General features: G+C 38.3%; 1 protein-coding gene across 2 annotated transcripts in view; it reads left to right on the forward strand.

The window, feature by feature from the left end:
* The window catches only part of dpyda (dihydropyrimidine dehydrogenase a), a 174,958-nt gene that overhangs the window by 108,197 nt on the left and 43,798 nt on the right, over positions 1–22,963 (forward strand). Inside the window, exons 16-18 of one of the 2 annotated variants that reach the window (XM_084103109.1) lie at positions 2,158–2,241; positions 17,280–17,400; positions 18,006–18,125. In XM_084103109.1, coding sequence (XP_083959235.1) covers positions 2,158–2,241; positions 17,280–17,400; positions 18,006–18,125 — 325 coding nt within the window. The remainder of the gene's footprint in view (positions 1–2,157; positions 2,242–17,279; positions 17,401–18,005; positions 18,126–22,963) is intronic. The other variant, XR_014604526.1, reaches the window with a different exon arrangement.

A 22,963-nucleotide genomic window follows, 5' to 3' on the forward strand; every position in this document is an offset into this window, starting at 1 on the left:
TCCAAAACTTACTTGAAATTGGACCATCTAGTTGTCTTGGCGTAGATCCGAGAGCAATTGCAGTGCAATATAACTATCCAATATAAGGGAGAAAATGCAACAGGTTCTGAATTAAATCTTCCAAATGCTCCTCCCTTACATTGAATCTAGAGACCTGAATAAAGAGACTTGCCTGTGGACTCTTTTGAATACCTTAGCAACCATGTAGCATTGAATGCAAAGGCATTATTTCTCCATGGACAGACACTTGTACATCGTAACTCATACAGCTAGAAAAGAGAGATCTCGGTGCTCCAGAAAACCGCTCTTAGCATTTTTTTGGCTTATTTTAAGTCTATTTTAAACCATTCTCTCTCAGTGCTAAGCCTGCAATATCAAACAGTCGTCTTGCTGGCCTCTCTCTCTGAAAGCAGCTTACCGTGATGAGAGATGATAGCACTTAATTCACTGTGTGCGTGTCACCCCTTTTGTTGGACGGGAGGGCAAAAAGGAAAGCCTGCCCCCTCATCCACCACCTCCTCCCCCCATTCCTCTCTCTATAAAGGGCTTAAAAGAAACTGGGTGAAATTAAACATTATTGATAATTGGCTTTGGGATCATGGCACATTGTGTCCATTTTGTACCTGTATTTGGTCCTAATTGACCATGAAATCCAGGGCCTAATTCTGTAAGGGCGGCAGGTTTGTCCCGTTCCCCCGGCTGACAGTGATAAATAGCATCACCCCACCTCATGGTCCTCTGCACTTTGTAAGGCTAAAATGCTTATTCTTTTCCCCCTTTAATGGCTGTCAGTCTGCGGAAAATCATAAATCTACAGATGGAGTCACTGTGGCAGGTTTGTAGAGCTTTTTGTAATTGTTTAAATCCCCCATGTGATGTGGTTTAAAGCCCCCGTGGATCTGTAATTGCCTGTCAAACTCGGCTCGGCTACGGCTACGCACCCCACCCCGGTCTGCGTGCCGCCCGCCCGCTCGCTCACTCGTCTCTCGTGCATCCGTGTGGAACACTTATCACCACTCTCATCTATTTTAGAGCCAATGTCTCAGTCAACGTTGATTTGCTTCGCTCATTGTTTGCATCTGCTTGAGTCTGATAAACAATAAAATTGTTTGTTTTTTATTCATATTCTTTATTAGCTTGTGCGTCTGTGTCTTTTGTGTTTGGCTTTGCTGTTGCATGGTGAATAGACTTAGATTGCATGGAAAGATTATTTGAAAGTACATTGCAGAAAGACTGTATATGTGATTAGTTATGCTCCGTACACTTAAATATAAAGGTTATTTGAAAGAAAAGCGTTCTTTGCTTAACCATAAAGTGCATTGAAGAACAATTTGTGAGTTGGTTCTTGATGTTTCATTAGAGTTTCTACAGATTGGGATGTCGTCCCTGAACACACAAAGCCCTCATACAGTGGATCAGGGCCGGTTAATCATTTTCTAAAGAACCATGTAACTTGAAGGATGGCTCACCCAAAAATTCTGTCATTATTTACTGACTCTCATGTCGTTAAAAACTTACTGTACTTTCTTATACAGAAGGTAACTCTTTTTGTCCATACAGTGAAAGTCAATGGGGCCCAAAACAATCTCAACTCTTAAAAAAAAAAATAAAAAAAAAAGTGTGGTGAACTATCCATTTAAATTTCTCCTATTTCAATGCAAAGACCTGCTTCTTACTCACCAACCATCGGAAAAATGTATGCGTGTGTGTTTCTGTTGATCATGACTGCGATAATTCATCTAATGATGATCAAATTATGTAGAAAATCGTCATAACTTACATATATCCAGATGATGTGGGCCTATTTACCAGTCTGGGTCACAGTTATGGAGTAATGCGGCACAGTTTCAGTAAAGTACACCAGAGCTCACTGAATTCAAATTAAATTGTTCAATGCTGAATTCGACACAACCGAGCATTTAGAACAGGCCTGCAAGTTGTGCAAAAAATTTTGGGGCCGTGTTTGTTGGGTTAGCTAATTTGCATGATTTCTTCAGTCAACCAGGTGCTAAAATAATATAGACAGTGTGTGCAATTAATTTTATGTAGCATATAACAGGTTTGCATATGAACATTCACAGCTTGATTGTGATTCAAAGCTGGAAATGCATTGAATTTATACTTCAATAATTGGAGGCTTCTGCATCCATCTCACAGGAGTCTGGCGCCGATGCCCTGGAGCTGAATCTATCATGTCCTCATGGAATGGGGGAGAGGGGAATGGGGCTCGCCTGTGGGCAGGTAAATCCAACATTCAACAGCCACTGTACCATGCAGAGACAGCATCAGCTGTGAGCAACAGCAGTGTTTGGCTGATATATCATGTATCATGTTTAAAAAATGTTATTAGCATTATACATGTCCAAAAACATGGCAATGCCACAGTACAAATTATTATTTATTTTTTTTGTCTATAATTGTTGATTATTATGCCAGATGATGTTTGGTACCCTGAGGTATTTGAAGTCTGCTGTCACTCAGCAGGGAGAGAAAGCGTGTTAGGAAACCATGAGCATGAGGCCTGCTGGGAAAGATGTTGCACTCACAGTTTTGTGCATTTTGTGTTTTATTTTATGGATCTAGACCTGTACTGTGGATCTGACAGTACACACATTCTCTATTCCAAAACATAGTGAGCTTCCTACTGTCTCATTTCCCAGTAAATTGTCTAAAAATTAATTTACCTGAAAAGCAACACTGCATAAGACATTAAGACTTGTCATTTGTTTCATATTTTTATTTATTTATTATTAAAATAAATGGGGGAAAAAATCTACCAGTGCTATAAGGCAGAATAATCTATCTCAAGTAAATTTATATACATTTCTATAAATTTACTGGAAAACAAGACTAAAAGAGCTCATTAAAATTAATTTGAAACCCATTTTTTTTCGAGATTCTTTTCACTGAGCTTGGTGCAATTTAGACATTTTTTTTTAATATATGTATTTTTTTTGATAATCAAAAGTAAGACTAACAATAGTTTAGCATAAATACAAATGGATAATATCACCTTATTTTTGTCTGTTTTTTTTATATTAAAGTAAGTGAGTGCTGGCACCTTTGTGTGGCACCTATATTTTTGTATATTTGAGCTGCTTATTGGTCACGTGATGGTTATAATGCTACTTTAGAAGTCTGCCGCAACACAGCTTGCTAGGTTTTGAAACAGAGCTACAGTACAGTTTGTACTGTAAATGGTGACTTGAAACTCAACCAATGTGTTTTTGGATTGGAAGCTTGTTCGAGCTCGAGTTCAACTAGCATACTGATGTGTCCAAATATCTGTTTAGGTGTGTAGGCTGGTCCAAACCTATACAATCCAAGTTTGTCTCCATAGATTTTGATATGATACTGATTTTGATTTTGCCTCTTTAATAAGGTATAGATTCATATGCGGTGACATGTGCGTTCCTATGCGTACCGTTCCGAATCAGAGCGCATTTGAACTCTTATGAATGGCTGATGAGACGCTGTCAACTTTGCCGAACCTGCATCAGTGCGTATCCATTTACCGTAACATTGGTTCTGTCAAAGCATTTTAATAACACTTTTCCATCACATCATATTCAACTGAAGAATTAGCCGAATTTAATAATCCACAAATAATCTCTTTTGCGGTTTGTAAACAATTTTCATTCAAGCACATAACTCCATTATTCGAATCAAATGCAGCGTTTGTGTTCTTGGCCTGTTGAGATTAAGGTGGGATTTTTGTTGTTGTTGTTTTTGGGTTTCACACCAGGGCATGGTGCCTATTACAGAGAAAAAAAGCAGTGTATTGTTTATAGTTTTGCTTATGATTACACCCTCAGCAAGTGTGAAAAGCGGAATAGCATCCTGTCAACTGATGTACTTGATAGAAAAACAGAATAAAGAACTTTTCTGTGATATCATAAGCTTTGTTTGGATGTTAAAAGCTATAAATAAAAACATCTGGATGTTCCTCTGTTTCCACAAGTAAGACTTGTTTTCAGTCTTTAAATCTTGAAAGCCTGAAGCAGTATCTGTCAAGAATGTGACATGAAAACTGTTTCATTTAGATTTTCTGCCATTCTTGCTGAAAAAACCTGCTTAGACCAGTTCAGACCAGCTTAAATGTCAGTATGGTCTGGTTTCATATAGGCTTTTTTTTACTGTTACTGGCACAAGTTGATTATGCTGGTGATAAACCAATAAAACCAGCATGAAACTTCCCAAGACACTTTATACTGGTCAATAAGTCCCTATAATACTTTTGACCACCACATTTTAATGGAAACATGAAAATGCTGTCATCATTTACTCACCCTCATGTCATTCCACACCTGTATGATATTCTTGCTTTCTTCATCACAAAATGAGATGTTTTGCAGAATGTTCATGCTGCCATAAGGGTGAATGTGAATTGGGGCAAAAAAAATGAACAAACAAAAAATTAAACCACTAAGAAATTCTGTCATAATTCCAGATCTCCTGAAACCTATTAAATGACAAACAGACCGACATTTGAATTATTATTCAATAAAATCTTCTCACCAACCATTAATTTTTATTTCCAATCTGTCCAGAATAAAGAAAAAAAAATCAACAAAAGCTTTTGGAATGATAAGAGAATAATTTTACTTTTGGTTGAACTATTCCTCATGTATGTTCATTTTAATCAGTCAAAAACAGCTTAACCCATGACTGGCTATTTCGTAATATACTTGAATATGAACACTGTGTTTTTTCCCTTTGGGTGAGGTACACCGACATGATGTTTCCTCATCAAAGTTGTTACACACAGTCTGGCTGTGAAAGTCTCTCACATGAATTAAACCCAGAGGTGATGTATGTGACCCCGTGTTTTTTACCGTTTCTCTTTGCCCGTATCGGTCCTGAATAAACACACACCTCTTCATTCTGCTCACCTGACTATGTGTTATACCACAGGAAATAAACCAGCTTTTCCATCCAAACAAAGACAGTTATTTCCCTCCACCGTGGCTGTAAATTCACAGTCATATCCATTCGGTTAGCTGTAGATTTTCCGCTGTAAGACAAAGAGCTAATCAAAGCTCGAGGGCAGGTATCTGCCAAGAGAACTAAAGAGACGCAATATCATTTAATCACTCCGTTTGGCACCTCGTCTACTCTCCTTGCCTGTGGAAACGAAGGGGGAAAAAACATGAATTCTGTATTGTTTCTGACTGCATGAAGAGATACAATTTGATTTCAATGGGATGTTAATATTCTCTCCCGATTGCTCTCATTTTGGTTTGTTTTGCTATGAAACGGTCCCTATTTTCTTAAAGCCGTTTAACATTTAACTTGGAGCAGATTAGAGATGTTTTTGTTTACATATGTTAAACATTAATGTTTGTAATTCCTGTTTACTGTTGATTTAATGCTTTTAACATTAAGGGGTGAATTCACGAAGCAGATGCATGCAGTATATTTTTTATGAAACAGTAAACAGGCACAATCTGTTTAATGTAGAGTGTTGAGGTGATTCGTAAAGGACAATGGGCAATGAACGCAAGAATCGATTGTTTCATTTCGTGTAGTGTGTCATAGTGGACGACTGCAGAGCCCCTAAAGGGACATGGTGAGGAAAAAAATATATGAGATGGGAAGGAAAATTATTTGGCAATGCTTTTGCATTCTCTCGCAAATGTATTGCTTTCCCCTGAGAACTTTGCGTTCGCTCACAAAATGTTTGTGTTCCTCCGAGAAACTTTGCGCTCTCTCGCGAAGAACACAAAAGTTTTGCTAGCAAGCGCAAACGTTTTTGTGAGGGAACGCTAATGTTTTGCGAGCGAACGCTAGGTTTCTCGAGGGAACGCAAAAATTTTGCTTGTGAATTATTACTGGAATTAGCATAAAGCTAACACACCGCTTCGATACTTTGTTTAAGCTCTTGTTTCCAAAAGTCAGTCGCTATTTCCGCCTGCTCTATGACATCACGCACGTCGTTAAAGACGGCAAGCAATGATTGGTCGGGAAGCAACGTGTAGTTTGACATGTTTCTTGCCTACAAAATGAAGTCATTGGCATTATTTTCAGTGCAAAAACACCACTTTTCAATGTTCTTTTGAGTCATTGTAGATTGCGCTTTATTCACAAAACTTCATGGCGTTAAATCAACAAACGGACAACGGAAAATGTAAATTCATTCAAAAGCAATGTTATTAGTTTTTGTCTTGTGATGATAATATCCTTGTCAGTATTTTGTATGGACATGACTTGCAAAAATAAAATATTGTGGCCACAAATTAAGTTCTGAATTAAGAATTTGTTCCTACGACTTAATTTGTGGCCACGTTTTAATTATAGTTAAATCATGGCGACGAGGGAACAGTTAATACAGCATTGTCACGATTTACAGTAATTAAATTAACTAGATTTAACTAAATAATGTCAGGCGAACAAATTCTTCATTAGTGGCCATAGTATCTTGATTTGTGTGTGGGGCTCCATAATTTTGTAATGTCATATTAATTCATTTTATTTTACACTAATTTTAATATTTCAGTGTATGGGATGCATTTGGGTAAGCAAATTAACCCGTTAGCAAAGTGCTTCGGTTTACCAGTTCAGTACATGTAGATCTAGCGGGTTAATCCTTGAAAGTATTTGAAACAATGATATTTTTCTATATATTAATTATTTTAAAAAACATTGTCAGTGCATTGCTACAGTGATATGTTGCGGTGTGATTTCTCTCTTGTTATTTTTGTCGATACTATGTTTGAATTAAAATCGTTTTAATTATTGTAATGATACATATTTTGTATCATCTGCGGTATTGTTGACAAATATTTGAGTCAGTAATTAAACGCTATTTGTGGGCACAAATCATTCTCAGTAATTTGCAATCACAGGAAAAGATGTGTGAGGGAAAGACCTCAGGGGTCACGGAGTTCTCACTCAGGTCTGACTCAGCATCCTTCGGGATCTCATCTTTTTTTCACCTTTCTGCCTTCAACACAGTTCCCCAGTTTCGCAAATTAAAACCGGCTCTCGTTCCCAGAGCTATTTTGAGCCTACCAAACAGGGCCGAGTGACACCCGACTTCCATCATACCTCCTGCGAGACCCGGCAGCCCTTAACGAGAGTGCCCACCTTCCGTGACCTTGTGCTGTAAAATTAAAATTTCAGGTGTAAAGCTGCTATTATTCCTGCATTCCTTCCCTCGGCCCATTCGCCCCCTCTCCTCTCAGCCTGAGGGGGCTTCGGGCCGCTTTCCATCTCTCTTTTTCTCTCCTTCTCTTCCAGTTGCAAAAGCGCTCCGGTTCCCTGCTTAACCTGCCCTGCAGTGACGGCACAGAAAAATATATAAAGAATCCAGCGCGCCCTCTCCTTTAATTTCATACAAGGCCTCCCCCCCCCACCCTTAACCATGCGGCCACCTGCCAAATCAGTGCTGCCGGAGTCACAGTGCAATGCACTCAGCCCTTATTGCAGCTCACAAGTCGATTTTCATCTCTGAATGCTCTTCAGCGGTTCTGAAAGCTCTCCTCGCCGCTCGCTGCCCCCTCCGTCTGCGAGGCACGCCGCCTTTTTAAAACGCTCACGACTACTGCGGTAGGTCCGCTGCGCTTGCAGGCCTGTGAAAAGCACCTCTCCCGGGCTTGACGCTTACTTTTTTCCCAAGCACCACATGTGCCTTTAAGTTCAAACATTTTAACTTTAGTGCATTAAAAGGTGGAAATGTATCAACTAATGCGTTTTTCCAAAAAATATGGGATACAAGGAGACATAAAGACATTTTAAATATTTCTGCTCCAAACTGTATTTAATAATTATGTAATTGTTTTATAGGCATACTTTAAACAGTATGTGTGTTTTTTATATGTGTATATATACTGATAACTAGTAAACTGGATATATTGACTTGTACGTTAAATAATTTCCTTTCTGTGACGGGGCAATCCAGACAAAAGCTACAACATTTACATTGCAGATAACAAATAATAACCAATTTAAAAATATTTATGCATAATCAGGACTTTTAATTATAAACAAACCAGAAAATTAACCAGGACTCTTATTTTGAAATGTTGATGAGGGGGAAAAAATTGCACTCTTTAGTAGTGGGAAGTTCGGATCATTTTACGGACTCGGATCTTTGAATCTCGTTCAGCAAAATGAACGAATCTTTTTTTCGAGTCATTTCGTTCATTTCAGCAGAATATAATTAAAATGTTGTGTTAAATAGCCCAACACATCTAGTACTTACGAAAATGTTGATTACATTTGAAAAAACTAAAATAAACTATAGGGTAATGCAGACAAATCCAAATTATAAGAAATAGAAATGTTTGTTTAATTGATTAGTTGGGTCTTAAGTTCAGGCTAATGCAGTCCGTTTAGTTCACCTGACCTCACCTCCTGATCCGAGATGTTCTTTCTTATACAACTTCAAATTGATCACGTCTGTTCCCCGCCTCGTGTCTTCGAGTTCGAACTTCGAGACGCACTGAAGTACCAGTTCATTTTGTGTTGACCGCGCATGCGCGCAACATCCCATATGTTCTGTACATGAAACAGAATTTATTAGTTCTAGTCATCGGGAGTTCGGGTTCGGCTCAGCCGGGTCCTCCGAGTCTTTCATTCTTCCTGTCAGTCCCATAGAGACTATTCAGTACCAGAAAGACAAATGATTAGTTCATCTGGATCGGGTTCGGCCGAGTCTGAGTCTTTCGTTCTTCCTGTCAGTCCCATAGAGACTATGCTGTCAGTACCGGAAAGACAAATGATAAGTTCATTGAGTCTTTCGGGTCTGAGTCATAGACAGTAAAAGAAATGGACACAGCGACCCCATTGGATTCAAGAAAAGTGAAGTCAATTAGAAGCTCTCACTTCCTGATGGCTGAGCGTACTGCGCAGACTCAAACTGAGCTTGACGACGTAGATGTGACGTGAGCAACCCGTCTGTCTTCTAGTAGCTGTGCCAAGAGAAATCTGAATCATTCCCTTCCGAAACTTGCAGAGACGGAGAGCGTGAGTAGGAGGTGTCCATGAGCTATGAGCAGGAGAAACTTTTAGTATTAGTAAAGTTAGTAAAAGTACTAGTAAAGTATTCTGATGAATTATTTTGTCATTTTGCCTCCACGTCCCCCCGATTGCCCGCGAGCTTCTCCTCCTGTCTATACAGTAATTTCTCTAATTTCTCTTTATGACGCAATCGTTAGCCTATTTTTACAAAAACTGCTTCTACGGGGCTATAACGTAAGATACAAGGTAATGGAGCCTTTTATATATTTTCGTGTTTCTTTAGAAATAAATAATGGACAAATGGAGTCTTTAAATGCATCAGATGTAAAGTTATTCGCTCTCAAAGTGACGCCAAAATGAATGGGAGTCAATGGCATGCTAACAGCAGGTGATGGTCTGCTAATCAATGGCGGCCCCCGGGGAAGCTTCAGTTTTTCCTGAAAGATTACCCCCTTGGTCTGAGTCTACGTTCTTTTGTCACATGACCGCTGGTATCTCGCTGCAAATACAACATTTTATATATATATATATATATATATATATATATATATATATATATATATATACACAGTGAAGAAAATAAGTATTTGAACACCCTGCTATTTTGCAAGTTCTCCCACTTGGAAATCATGGAGGGGTCTGAAATTGTCATCGTAGGTGCATGTCCACTGTAAGAGAAAAAATCAACAACAAAAAATCCAGAAATCACAATATATGATTTTTTAACTATTTATTTGTATGATACAGCTGCAAATAAGTATTTGAACACCTGTATATCAGCTAGAATTCTGACCCTCAAAGACCTGTTAGTCTGCCTTTAAAATGTCCACCTCCACTCCATTTATTATCCTAAATTAGATGCACCTGTTTGAGGTCGTTAGCTGCATAAAGACACCTGTCCACCCCATACAATCAGTAAGAATCCAACTACTAACATGGCCAAGACCAAAGAGCTGTCCAAAGACACTAGAGACAAAATTGTACACCTCCACAAGGCTGGAAAGGGCTACGGGGAAATTGCCAAGCAGCTTGGTGAAAAAAGGTCCACTGTTGGAGCAATCATTAGAAAATGGAAGAAGCTAAACATGACTGTCAATCTCCCTCGGACTGGGGCTCCATGCAAGATCTCACCTCGTGGGGTCTCAATGATCCTAAGAAAGGTGAGAAATCAGCCCAGAACTACACGGGAGGAGCTGGTCAATGACCTGAAAAGAGCTGGGACTACCGTTTCCAAGGTAACTGTTGGTAATACACTTAAGACGTCATGGTTTGAAATCATGCATGGCACGGAAGGTTCCCCTGCTTAAACCAGCACATGTCAAGGCCCGTCTTAAGTTTGCCAATGACCATTTGGATGATCCAGAGGAGTCATGGGAGAAAGTCATGTGGTCAGATGAGACCAAAATAGAACTTTTTGGTCATAATTCCACTAAACGTGTTTGGAGGAAGAAGAATGATGAGTACCATCCCAAGAACACCATCCCTACTGTGAAGCATGGGGGTGGTAGCATCATGCTTTGGGGGTGTTTTTCTGCACATGGGACAGGGCGACTGCACTGTATTAAGGAGAGGATGACCGGGGCCATGTATTGCGAGATTTTGGGGAACAACCTCCTTCCCTCAGTTAGAGCATTGAAGATGGGTCGAGGCTGGGTCTTCCAACATGACAATGACCCGAAGCACACAGCCAGGATAACCAAGGAGTGGCTCTGTAAGAAGCATATCAAGGTTCTGGCGTGGCCTAGCCAGTCTCCAGACCTAAACCCAATAGAGAATCTTTGGAGGGAGCTCAAACTCCGTGTTTCTCAGCGACAGCCCAGAAACCTGACTGATCTAGAGAAGATCTGTGTGGAGGAGTGGGCCAAAATCCCTCCTGCAGTGTGTGCAAACCTGGTGAAAAACTACAGGAAATGTTTGACCTCTGTAATTGCAAACAAAGGCTACTGTACCAAATATTAACATTGATTTTCTTAGGTGTTCAAATACTTAATTGCAGCTGTATCATACAAATAAATAGTTAAAAAATCATACATTGTGATTTCTGGATTTTTTTTTTTAGATTATGTCTCTCACAGTGGACATGCACCTACGATGACAATTTCAGACCCCTCCATGATTTCTAAGTGGGAGAACTTTCAAAATAGCAGGGTGTTCAAATACTTATTTTCCTCACTGTATATATATATATATATATATATATATATATATATATATATATATATAACAAGTATAATAATAATAATAATAATAATAAACGCACCACATATGCACAAGAAACATTTAACAATAAAAATAGAAGGACAGGGACAAAAGATGGAACTTTTTTTTATTTTTCAGATAATGTTTATTGCACATATATTTTAATAATCTAATGTTGTATTTGTAGCGAGATACCAGCGGTCACGTGACAAAAGAACGAAGACTCAGACCCGAAAGACTCGATGAACTAATCATTTGTTTTTCCGGTACTGACAGCATAGTCTCTATGGGACTGACAGGAAGAACGGAGGAGGACCACCCGGCCGAGCCGAACCCGAACTCCCGAAGACTCGAATTTATCATTTCTGTTTCATATACAGAACCTATGGGATGTTGCGCGCTTGCGCGGTCAACACAAAATGAACGAATCACTCTCTGAGACAACTCGGTAGTCCGGAGTCATATTAAAGGTTCGTTCTCGACACATCACTAGCACTCTTGCAACCATCTACAGCATATTACAATATAAACGGCACAATGTAAAACATTGTTTTTACTTTGAAATGTGCAGCGCTCATTTATTAAATTTTTTGTGAAATCATAGTCTTTTAATGTTTAAAGATAGGGTAGGAAATGTTCGGAGAGGCTAGCAATAGCGAGCTAGCTTTGAAAGCATAAGATCCCACCCTCCCTTCAGAGCGTCTCCAAAGCCACACCTCCTTCAAAACATGACCGTGAACAGCAAGGAGCAAAGCGTCACGAAAGACGGCGTTAAATACCTCATGTCTCAAACATAAACAACTTAAAGGGGTGGTTCAGGATTTTGGACATCGGGCCTCATTTCCAAGTTAGCCTGGGTGTTATTTATCATTGGAGACAATTTTCAACATTTTTCATCCAGTCCTTCCAGTTGCATAGTTCGCCGGTGCTAGGCTAGCGCGAGTCAATGGTATCTGCTAGCCTGCCATTAAAAACAGTTTTACCCACTCCACAGTACACCAAGAGCAAATAAATTATAACGCCAGACTATCAATGTAAATGTCTGTTGAGAGAATAATGTTGAATAATACATATGTTGACAGGCAGGTAGGACATCATATCATGTCATGATATCATCGGTCCGAATGCAATGATTAGACGAACATTTTATGGTCCTATGTCTTCCACATATACATATACATACATTTAGACCATTTAAAGCAGGGTTCACCAATCTCGGTCCTGTAGGGCCGCTGTCCTGCAGAGTTTAGCTCCAACCAGCTCCAACACACCTGTTTGAAAGTTTCTAGTATGCCTAGTGAGACCTTGATTAGCTGGTTCAGGTGTGTTTAATTGGGGTTGGAGCTAAACTCTGCAGGACAGCGGCCCTCCAGGACCGAGATTGGTGAACCCTGATTTAAAGGAATAGTTCACTTAAAAATGTAAATTCTGTCATCATTTACTCACCCTCAAGTAGTTTCAAACCTGTATGAATTTCTTTTTCTGCTGAACACAAGATATTTTGAAGAATGTCGGTAACCAGACAGTTGATGGACCCCATTGACTTCCATAGTAGGAAAAAAAATCAATGGAAATCAATGTTGAAATCAATCAACTGTTTGGTTACCGACATTCTTCAAAATATCTTGTGAACTATTCCTTTAATTTATTTAAGTGAACTATTCCTTTAATTTAGTGATTGCTATCAGGATGTGAAGAGACTTTTAACCAGCAAAAAAAAAAAAAAAATCTGAAACAAAAACAAATCACCTACCCTGCCTTTAATAGTCCCATTAGGTTATATCACGATTCCTGTTTTTCCATCCCTTAATTTAAGTCCTCTTAAAATGATAATTAAGACGTTTGTTATACCATTTAAGATATTTAGGATTTTTTATGACCTTAAATTTCATAAAACTGAATTGTTTTTAGACTCAAGTACTTTTTTTCATCAAACATGTGCTCCTCTATTTTTAGTCGCAAATGCGAGTGAAACGCTCGCAATGTCGATCCCTGTCTTCATGTGAAACCGAGCGGTGACGGGTCACAGACTCTGTGCCGAAAGCAGCCCAGCTACACAGGTGCGCTCTCTCTCCATCAAAGCGTGTAATACTGTGTACAGCAAACTGCTTAGAGGGAAAAGCATCCCTGCTCCAGACTCCCTGGCCCAGAGACAGTGGCTCTCACCCCCATCTGGCCTGTAATAAGCTGTCGCGGGAAGCCCTCTGAGGGAGCGGCGGTCTCCGGTGCGAGAGCACAGTTCTTACAGGCAGCATCTGTTTGGTGGCTGGTGTCTGGCTGCGGGCCATGACCCCTGTGCCTTGTACCGAGGCAGGCGTAATGCAATTTCTCATGACCCTTTGGGAGGAAGGCCTGTCCAGCTTCCTGTAAGCCTGTTGTTGTTGTTTCCTTCAAATGCTACCACCGTTCGGCTTGTAGAAACCGTTCCCTCAGGACGGAGGGCTCAGTTACGACCACACGCCACTCACTCAACCTGCAGTGTTGGCTGGCAGCTCTGAACTTGTATTGCAGAAAATAATAGCATGAATATTCATAGTAATATTGACAATCATGCATTTTTAATAGTAGTCTGAATACACTACTGTTTAAAGGTTTTCAATACTTTAGTCAGCATGGATGCAGTAAATTTATCAAAATAATGATCAAAAAGTTTTCTGGATTTTCAGTTTCCACCAAAATATTAAGCAGCACAACTGTTTTCAACATTAATAATAATATTACATTTTTCTTGAGCACTAAATAGAATTTAAGTAAGACTGGAGAAATGGCTGTTGAAAGTTTAGCTTTGCCATTACAGGATTAAATTACATTTTTAAATATATTAAAATAGAAATAAAACAGCCTTGGCAAACATAAGAAACTTGGGGTACGTTTCCGCGAAAACGATGTACTTGAAACGAAGAGTTTTTTTTCCGCCAACATTTTCAATATGATCCCGTTCACACGGATCCGAGAAAACGACAAAAAATGCTGTATTTGGCCAGTAGTTGGCGATGTCGCTTAATGTAAAGTGAATACTACGTCACCGTTTTCACAAATTTGCGTTTTTGTAGTTGAAATGCATAAAAAGTTTTCAGTTTTTAGTTGAAAACCGTGTTGTCTAAACGCTCCCTTATTTCAGAAACACTGTACCAGCACTGTAATTTTTTTATTGGTGGTGTATGTGCAGTTAATATTTGTAAATATTGACATTAGCACATTTTTTGTATTGGTATGAATACTAATTTGGACGTAATAATGTTGAAATTCATGAATTTGTCATATTACTATGAATGCTTATCAGCTTTGTACAAGTGTTGTTTGAATTTGGAAGATCGTTGAATTGTCATTTTTTCATATATTAGCACAGCCTCGTTCTGTTTAAACTTGGAAGAATACTGACAATCATGCAATTTGACTGATATGAATCTTTTATACAAGTACAAATATGTTGGAAAAGGTAAAAAAGTTGAAAAATGATTGTAATAATGGTGACCAGTTACAGAACCTAAGATAAACACTTTCCCTAAATTAAGATAGAACCTACAGTAAAAGCTGATTAAACAAATACATTACTCATTTACAGTACTTTGCCTACAAGTTTTTTGTAGTCTTTCTCTGCTTTTCTGTTTGCTGTGTTGTATTGCCATTTTTGTTCTTTGTATACCACTATTTTCACCTGAAGTTCAAGATTCACTATATCAACCAATGAATCTCTCCAGCAACCCGCCAGCACTATCAAACATCTCTCGGGAACCCAGATATTACCTCTCCCGCTCTGGCAGACGGCTCGGAGTGGACAGGTTCAACCTAACACTCCAGCCTTGTTTATACCCTGTTTAAGTCTTGAATAAATCAGGACAAATTGCTGTGGATGGTGCTCACTGCTGGGTCGAGTGCATAAATCCAATGTTTTCATAAAAATAAAAATCTGGGAATGAGTTTATCATCTTAAATGGTGTAACCTTTCATGTCCCTTCTCTTTCAGTGCTTTTCAAATACATTTTGAATACTTTTAGGTGCAAATATAACCCGACTTTATGTGCATCTCAGGTAAAACACACACCCAAGGACGCGCCAGATCTCACAACGATTTCTTTTTCCACTCTTCGGTTTTGTACCACGCTGAATCACTCAGCATGCCTTAGAAATGGAAAGGAAATAGTCAGGAGGAGATGTGTTTTTCTGTGGGCTTCTGTATTCTTACAAATCAATTCTGGCTAATGGTTTTAAAAATCAAATGCTAACCTTTTCCTGTGCAGGGAGTGACCTTAGAACTCCGCTTTGCACATACAGCTTGTACATCACACTTCTTTATAGAGACGGGCAGACCCATTGCTCAAGGGAATATATGCCAACAGTTATTGGATATGTCAAAACAGAGACCTATTTCCTGTGAAAGAAAAGAGAGACAGAGAAGGACCGGGATGAGAAAGGGAGCTGAGGCTGTACTGAATGAAAGCTTCATGTCGGGGTTTACAGTCTTTTAAAGCATCCCGACTGATCTGACATCAGACTTCGCTGTTTGAATTAAACCGTGTCTGTTTTACTTCACAGGGATATAAAGGGTTTAATGCGGTAGTGTGTCTTTATTTGAGGCCTGGAGGAAAGGGACAGAGTGGTGCATCCGCTGCCGAACAGTAACGTGAAGATAGTGGAGGCAAAGAAGAGACACGACAAAGAATAAAAACAATTATGGAACTTATTAAGAATTAATGTTGTGTGTTTTTAAAAGCAGTTAATAATTAATACTTGTGTTTAGATCAAAACTGACTGTAAAGACATTTATGATGTTACAAAATATTTCTACTTCAAATAAATGCTGTCCTTATGAAAGTTCCATTCATCAAAGGAGCTTGAAGAAAATGTTGCATGATTTATACAAAAATATTAGGCAGCAGAACAGTTTTCATCTTTGATGATAATAAGAAATGTTTCTTGAGCAGCAAATCAGCGAAATTTAAGGATCATGTGACACTGAAGACTGGAGTAATGATGCTGAAGATGCGCAGAAATAAATTACATTTTAATAGATATTATATTATATATATATAGTTATTTTGTATAGTTTTATATATATATATATATATTTCAACGTATTTCACGTATTTGTAAAATATTTTACTAAACCAATGCAAAATTAATGCAGTTTTCACTAGTGGTCTCAAACCATTCTTTGTTATTGGTTTCTGATAAATAATTAGAATATTATAAGATACAGCTTTTCATACAGACAGGTGTTACAGATAATAGTTCAGTGAATTCTCATATCATCTTGAATGCTTTGATTGTTAAACATTGTCTAAGTTGCAGTTGTGATTTTATATTGCTAAAAAGTATTTGTAAATATAAATTAGTGAGACAAATGCAATCTTTTCTCTCCTCAAAAGATTCACAAATACCAAACCCCCTTCACTCTCTCTCTCTCTCTCTCTCTCTCTCTCTCTCAGTCTTTCTCTCTCACTAAACAGCCCAGACTGACAGACCAGGGCAGCTTAATAAAGCATGAATCCTCCTGGAACAGCAGTTCACACTGTTATGATCCCTCTCTCTCTCACACCACCGACTACAGGCTCCCCTCTCCATCTATCACTCGCTTGTATTTCTCTCTCCCACACACACACGCACACAGAGAAAGAGAGAGAGACAGAGAGACTCGGGTCTATCAGTCTGACAATATTTAAAGGGATAGTTCACCCAAAAATGAATATTCTGTCATAATTTACTCACCCTTATGTTGTTCCAAACCTGTATGAGTTTCTTTCTTCTTCTGAACACAAATTAACTCCGTAAATGATGACAGAATTTTCATTTTTTTTTGGGGTGAACTAACCCCTTTAAAGAAATATTCATCCAAAAATGTTTGTATCTTTTACTCTCTCATTTCATTCCAAATGAGTTTCTGAAGAAATACTGAAGAATTCACTAGTCATTTTATTTACTGTGAATGGTGACTAGAGCTTTCAAGAATTAACAAAGGATGCAAAGCACCTTAAAAGTATCATTCAAATAGTAAACATGACTTCAAAGCAATAATCAAAATCTTTTTGATGTTCATTTAAATTCTGCTGTTTTGTTTTATCATGTCACTTTTACCTCTGTTTAAGTTTGCTTGTTGGTTTCATGACCCATTTGACCAGGATCCAGAGCTGGTGCGGAACATCTGTCGGTGGGTTCGGCAGGCTGTCCGTGTCCCGTTCTTTGCCAAACTCACCCCTAATGTGACCAACATCGTGGACATTGCCAAGGCTGCACATGAAGGTATTTGGCTGTTTTTATGGTATATTTATACCATTTTGATATGATTATAGTGGCAAATGTATTATTTATTTAGATTCTTTAACCCAGCAAAAGCTCCAATGATACAATCTACCTCAGCTTTCCCAGTAAGAGTCAACCAAACTACATTTCCCATCATGCTGCAGCGCATAAAAATAATAGAATACAAAGATAATCATCAAATAATGTGCATCCTTTGCCCTTTTTGTTTTTACTTCTACATATGCACATATAAAAGTCTTAAAGATACATTGGCAAAAACAGCCTGTTTAATTCTAAAGGTCAGAGAATGATGGAAAATGGTCATATAAAACTAAATTGCACATTTTTGCTGCAAGAAACCTTGACTAATGTTATAAATGGACTTCATAAATGTCCTCAATAAAACTGTTTCCCAGTCCAGACGTTAAAGCTGCCCTAGAAACACGTTCCCCTCGCGACCTCGACTAACAGCCTGACTTCTCCTGTACCGAGTTAGAAACTCGACACAAACAGACCCCAGGGTTTTGGGATCCAGATTTTTTTTAGGAATTTGGCCTTCCTCCCTCCCTTTCCCCATGCCTAATGTCTCTTCCCTGTTGGCGCAGGTGGAGCAGATGGCGTCACAGCCACCAACACGGTTTCAGGGCTGATGGGACTGAAGGCAGACGGCTCTCCCTGGCCTGGCATCGGTCGAGGAAGGCGCACCACATATGGTGGAGTGTCTGGTGAGTGTCACCCACCTCACTGGATCCATTCCTTTCTCCTCTGAGGTTTAACGGGTGTGTGGCACAGACAGACTATGTGTGCACATCTACTTTTTTCCCCCCCCTGTTAAAGGTGTGTAGGAGTGCATGTGAATTCATGTGCATGTTTGTTTGTGTGTGTGTGTGTGTGTGTACTCTGGTCACAGGCTCTAATAGAGCAGACAGATGGAATGGAGGTTGGTGGAGTGCTGAAATCGTAGAACAGCTGATCTGCAGGGCTTTTGCTACAAGATAAAACAGTTTGTGCACTATAATTTGAAATATGGACATCTTGCCAGCATATATTATACAAGGTTTGGTAGCAGCACGGCTCATTTTCTACGCCATGAGGTGACCATGAGCACATTTGCACTTTCAATCTTTGTGTTTTATTATCTTCAGGTCATGGAAAACTTGGAAATATAAGCATAATGTGGAACTGCGTGCGTGTGTGTGTGATTATAATTATAATATTATAATATTATAATTATAATTTATAAATGATTAAATGTTTTTTTTTTTTTTTATACTATTTTTTTATATTACATTATAAATATTACATTATAAAGCATATTTATTTATTTATTTATTTATATAACTAAAACCTTTTTATTTTATTTCTAGGTTTAAATAAGTTACTATAGTTTTCAATCCCAGATTGAGCTTTGACTTTTAGACCTCAGTGTATGAAATCTCCCATCTCCAGCAAAGTACGTACTTTTACTGCATAGTATATGAATTGGGATGCAACTATCGCATTATAATTGCTTTAGTCAGATATTGTTTCCTTTCTATTGCAGTGGTGCACTTTTGTCTGGTTCTGCTGGTGATTATGGGCACATTTGAGTCCCACACCTGCCAGTGGCCAGTGACTTAAGAAAATGTACAGGCCATAAATATTTTTTACTGGCCTGAAACAGGCAGTTATGACACCAAAATTTTATATACAGTACCAGTAAAAATTCACAATTCTCTATTCCAATTTCAATACCACAGCAAAAACTATTAGCCTAACTAATATAAATTTAAAACATTATTAAAGACAAGTAAACAGCCAGTAATAAAATAAGAACAAATAATCAAATTTCAAGCAAAAGCACAAATAATTACAATATAACAACGATATAAATGAAATAAACAGTGCTTTTCAGGTTTTTCTTACAGTAGTTTTCAGGTACAGAAATTTAATTAAGCAAGCAAATATAAAATAACAATGCATAGTCTTCACTGTATAAATTAATCATCCTCATTAATTAATCCTTATTAAAGTTACAAAAGTTATTCAGTCAAGAGCAGTGGGTGATTTCTTTCTTTGTCCTTTGTTGTAAAAACACAGACAGTTTCAGGAATATTAGGCTGCTGTCACTTTAAGAGCGAATGCACAGATCTAATATACTGATACTGTACACATGCGTTTACTTTCTCAACATAATTTTGTGAATTTGTCCTCTCAAGTGCAAGAAGACGTGAAAGAGAGCTCAGTTTAGTATTTTAAGCTCTGAGAATGAGATATTGTAGTTGTTCAAGATGTTCCCAGATAACCTCACCAAAATCTTTAGAGTATGGATATTTTGTCTTATGAGTGTGTAGCAAGAGCTTTCAGGAGAGCAGATTTTCAGGAGAAACAGAGAGCTTTGAAATGCGGTCCTCTGGTTGCCATGGCATATTGACGTTCTCTGTCACCGTACGGCTCTCTATGAAGACATTAGACAGATGTGTCTTCAAAAGAATAATGTTTTTCTTCACCACTCTACAGGGACTATGCTGATGGGTTTCACACTGATATGTCCACTGACATCTGAAGGATTCTGACTGTGGCGCTTTTTTTAGAGCATTTTCATTCCATTTATTAGTGGTACTTACTAAGCTAAGATTCACTTAGTGTTGCCCGTACTTAGGGTTAGAGATTTGAATGCAATATTTTTCGAAGCAAAGTATTAAACCAGTTTGTTACTCGTCACTCATTGTTTCGAACCAGCTGTTTACTTTCACTTACTTTTTTTTACTTTATACTTTATTAGTCCCATCACTGGGAAATTTGTCTTGGACAACGTGCAAAGTCCGTACATACAAAACAACATACATTAAAAGCGAATAGAAATAAGTGAAATTAAATGCATAAAAACATAATGGCAGTCAATACATACAATACAACATACATTAAAAACAAATAGAAAATAAGTGAAGTTAAATACATAGAAGACACAATGGCAATTCACAATATTTTCTCTCTGTTTAACGCTTTGATTGCAGTAGGAACAAATTAATTTTTCAGTCGATTAGACCTGCACATCAAGACCCTATACCTCCTTCTTGATGGTAATAATTTACAGTTGGCATTCAGGATATGAGTATCGTCTCCAACAATTTTCTTGGCATGGTTTAAAATTGAAGCATCAAACAACTCTTGTGGTGATCGTCTCTCCTCACCCTCTATAATTTTAAAGGCGGTGTGCACCAAACGTCCTAACCTTGATTTTAATTGGACAGACAAATTACCATACCATGCAGTAATACCATATCTAATCAAGCTAATCAAGCTCTCGAAAATAGACTGGTAAAACAAATACATACACTTGAGACATAACCGACTGTGTTTCCATAAATACTCCACTTTATGGGCATTTTGGCTATGTTCAGATTGCAGGTAAATGTTGCCCAAATCCGATTTCTTTGCTCATATGCGACTCAGATCTGTTTTTGTCATAGTGTGAACGGCACAAACTACATGGAATCTGATCTTTTCAATTCTGATTTGGGCCACTTCCATGTGTGATCCTTAATTTGATACAGGTCAGATGTTTTGCAATGTAACCTCAGTCTTAACAGTCATATAGGAATTCATGCGACTTTTACGTCACTCTAGAGCAACATTAGTCACAATTCTGCGCTCATGGGAGTCACTTGAAAGATTTTACATACCTGAAGTTATCAAGATAGTTGAGAACGGTAGTCAGTGGAAGGACAATGATGTGTCAGAACTTATAAGTATTACAGTGACAGCTCTATATGCAAGCAAAACCTGAGGGCTCGTATTATAAATGTTTAAAAGCTCTGCTCTCTTTTTTCGCATCCTCACCTTTGTTTTTTATATTGCCTGCACATAAATTCACAAAATATAGCAAAATCAATAATTATAGACATTTTATACCGTTCCCACGATATATAGTCATACCGCCCAGCCCTACCTCAAATCATGCAATCATGATTTTTATTATGATTCAGCATCAAAATTAAACTTGGCATTAAACAGAAGTTGCGATAAAGGGAATTGATTGGATGGTTGTGGTTTGCTATTGGTCAGTCTCTTGTGAGTGACAGGTTGTCCCGCCGTCGCGCCAGTAAACACGTCATCTCAGAAGAAAAGAGATGTGGCTGCAAGAGTTGAAGGGAAGTTATTGTGATTAAAGATTATGAGGGCTCATGAATTTAAAAAGCAATGACTTCTGTTAGGTCCATTTAGCACATGTTTATATTGAAAACAATGGAAAAGCAGTGCAGTGGAATGCTAAAATGCATTCTGTGGAAACTGCCCCATACCTTTTTAAATGAAATGCAATCCGGTTTCCGGTCGGGGCACAGTACAATATCCGCCACTTTAAAAGTCATGGATGACTTCAAAGAGGCTATAGACAGTAAATTTACTTGTGTTTCTCTGTTCATAGACTTCACAAAGGCGTTTGATACTGTGGACCATCCATTACTCGTTAATACCCTGCTGAGAGCTAGCATTGGATGTAATGCGGTCAAATGGTTCCATAGCTACTTGACCAATCGTTCACAAATGGTCAAATATGGCAATGATATGTCAAACCCAGTTCTTGTTACGAAGGGTGTTCCACAAGGTTCAGTTTTGGGACCCTTGCTTTTCCTAGTTTATATTAATAATATTTGTGATAAGTTTAAATTTTGTAAGTATCATCTGTATGCAGATGATACAGTTCTGTATTCCTGTGCCCCCACAGCTGAGTTAGCCTTTTCAAATGTGCAGGCAGATTTTGATACCCTGCAACATGCTCTACTAGATTTGAAGCTGTTGTTAAACCCACATAAAACTAAAGTTATGGTTTTTACTACTGGGGGAACAAAGCTACCATCCTTCTCCATCACGTCACTGGATGGAGTCTGTATCCAGTCTGTAGATAATTACAAATATCTGGGATTTTGGATGGATAAAAACCTAAACTTTAAATACCATGTTGATTATCTTGCAAAGAAATTAAAATTCACATTGGGTTTTTTGTATAGGCTAAAGTCCTGGTTTTTTTGGCTTCACGAAAACCCTTAGTTGCTAGCCTTTTTCTGTCACAGATTGATTATGGGGATACTATTTACAGATTTGCCTCTATGTCCACCCTGTCCAAACTTGACCCCCTTTATCACTATCAGAACAGAGGCAGGAAAGCTAAGCCTGTTCTATTATGGCCCTTGGTCTTGGAATGATGTGCAGACCAAACTCAAACTACAATCCCTCATCTCTTTAAATGATTTTAAACATAGAATAAAGGAGTTGGTCACTGCTAATTGCAGCTGTTTTGCCAATTCTACTTCCACTTAACTCCTTATTAAACCTATGATTTAATAATGTTGTTTCTGTGATCAGTACTATGTAGGGTATTATGTAATACCTAAATGTTTGTGCTGTTGTGCTGTGTTTCGGTGTTGTATAACATCTTGTTGTGGAGACTTGTTTTGTTGTGTTTTCTGTTGTATCATATGATGATGTTGTTATTGGTTTTTATTGTGGTTTGTTATCTGTTTAATCCTGCTATCCGACCCTGTCTTGACTAGGTCTCACTTGTAAAAGAGGTTTTAACCTC

This window comes from Abramis brama (genome assembly GCF_963993115.1).
Source record: "Abramis brama genome assembly, chromosome: 24".
Classification (NCBI taxonomy): Eukaryota; Metazoa; Chordata; class Actinopteri; order Cypriniformes; family Leuciscidae; genus Abramis; species Abramis brama.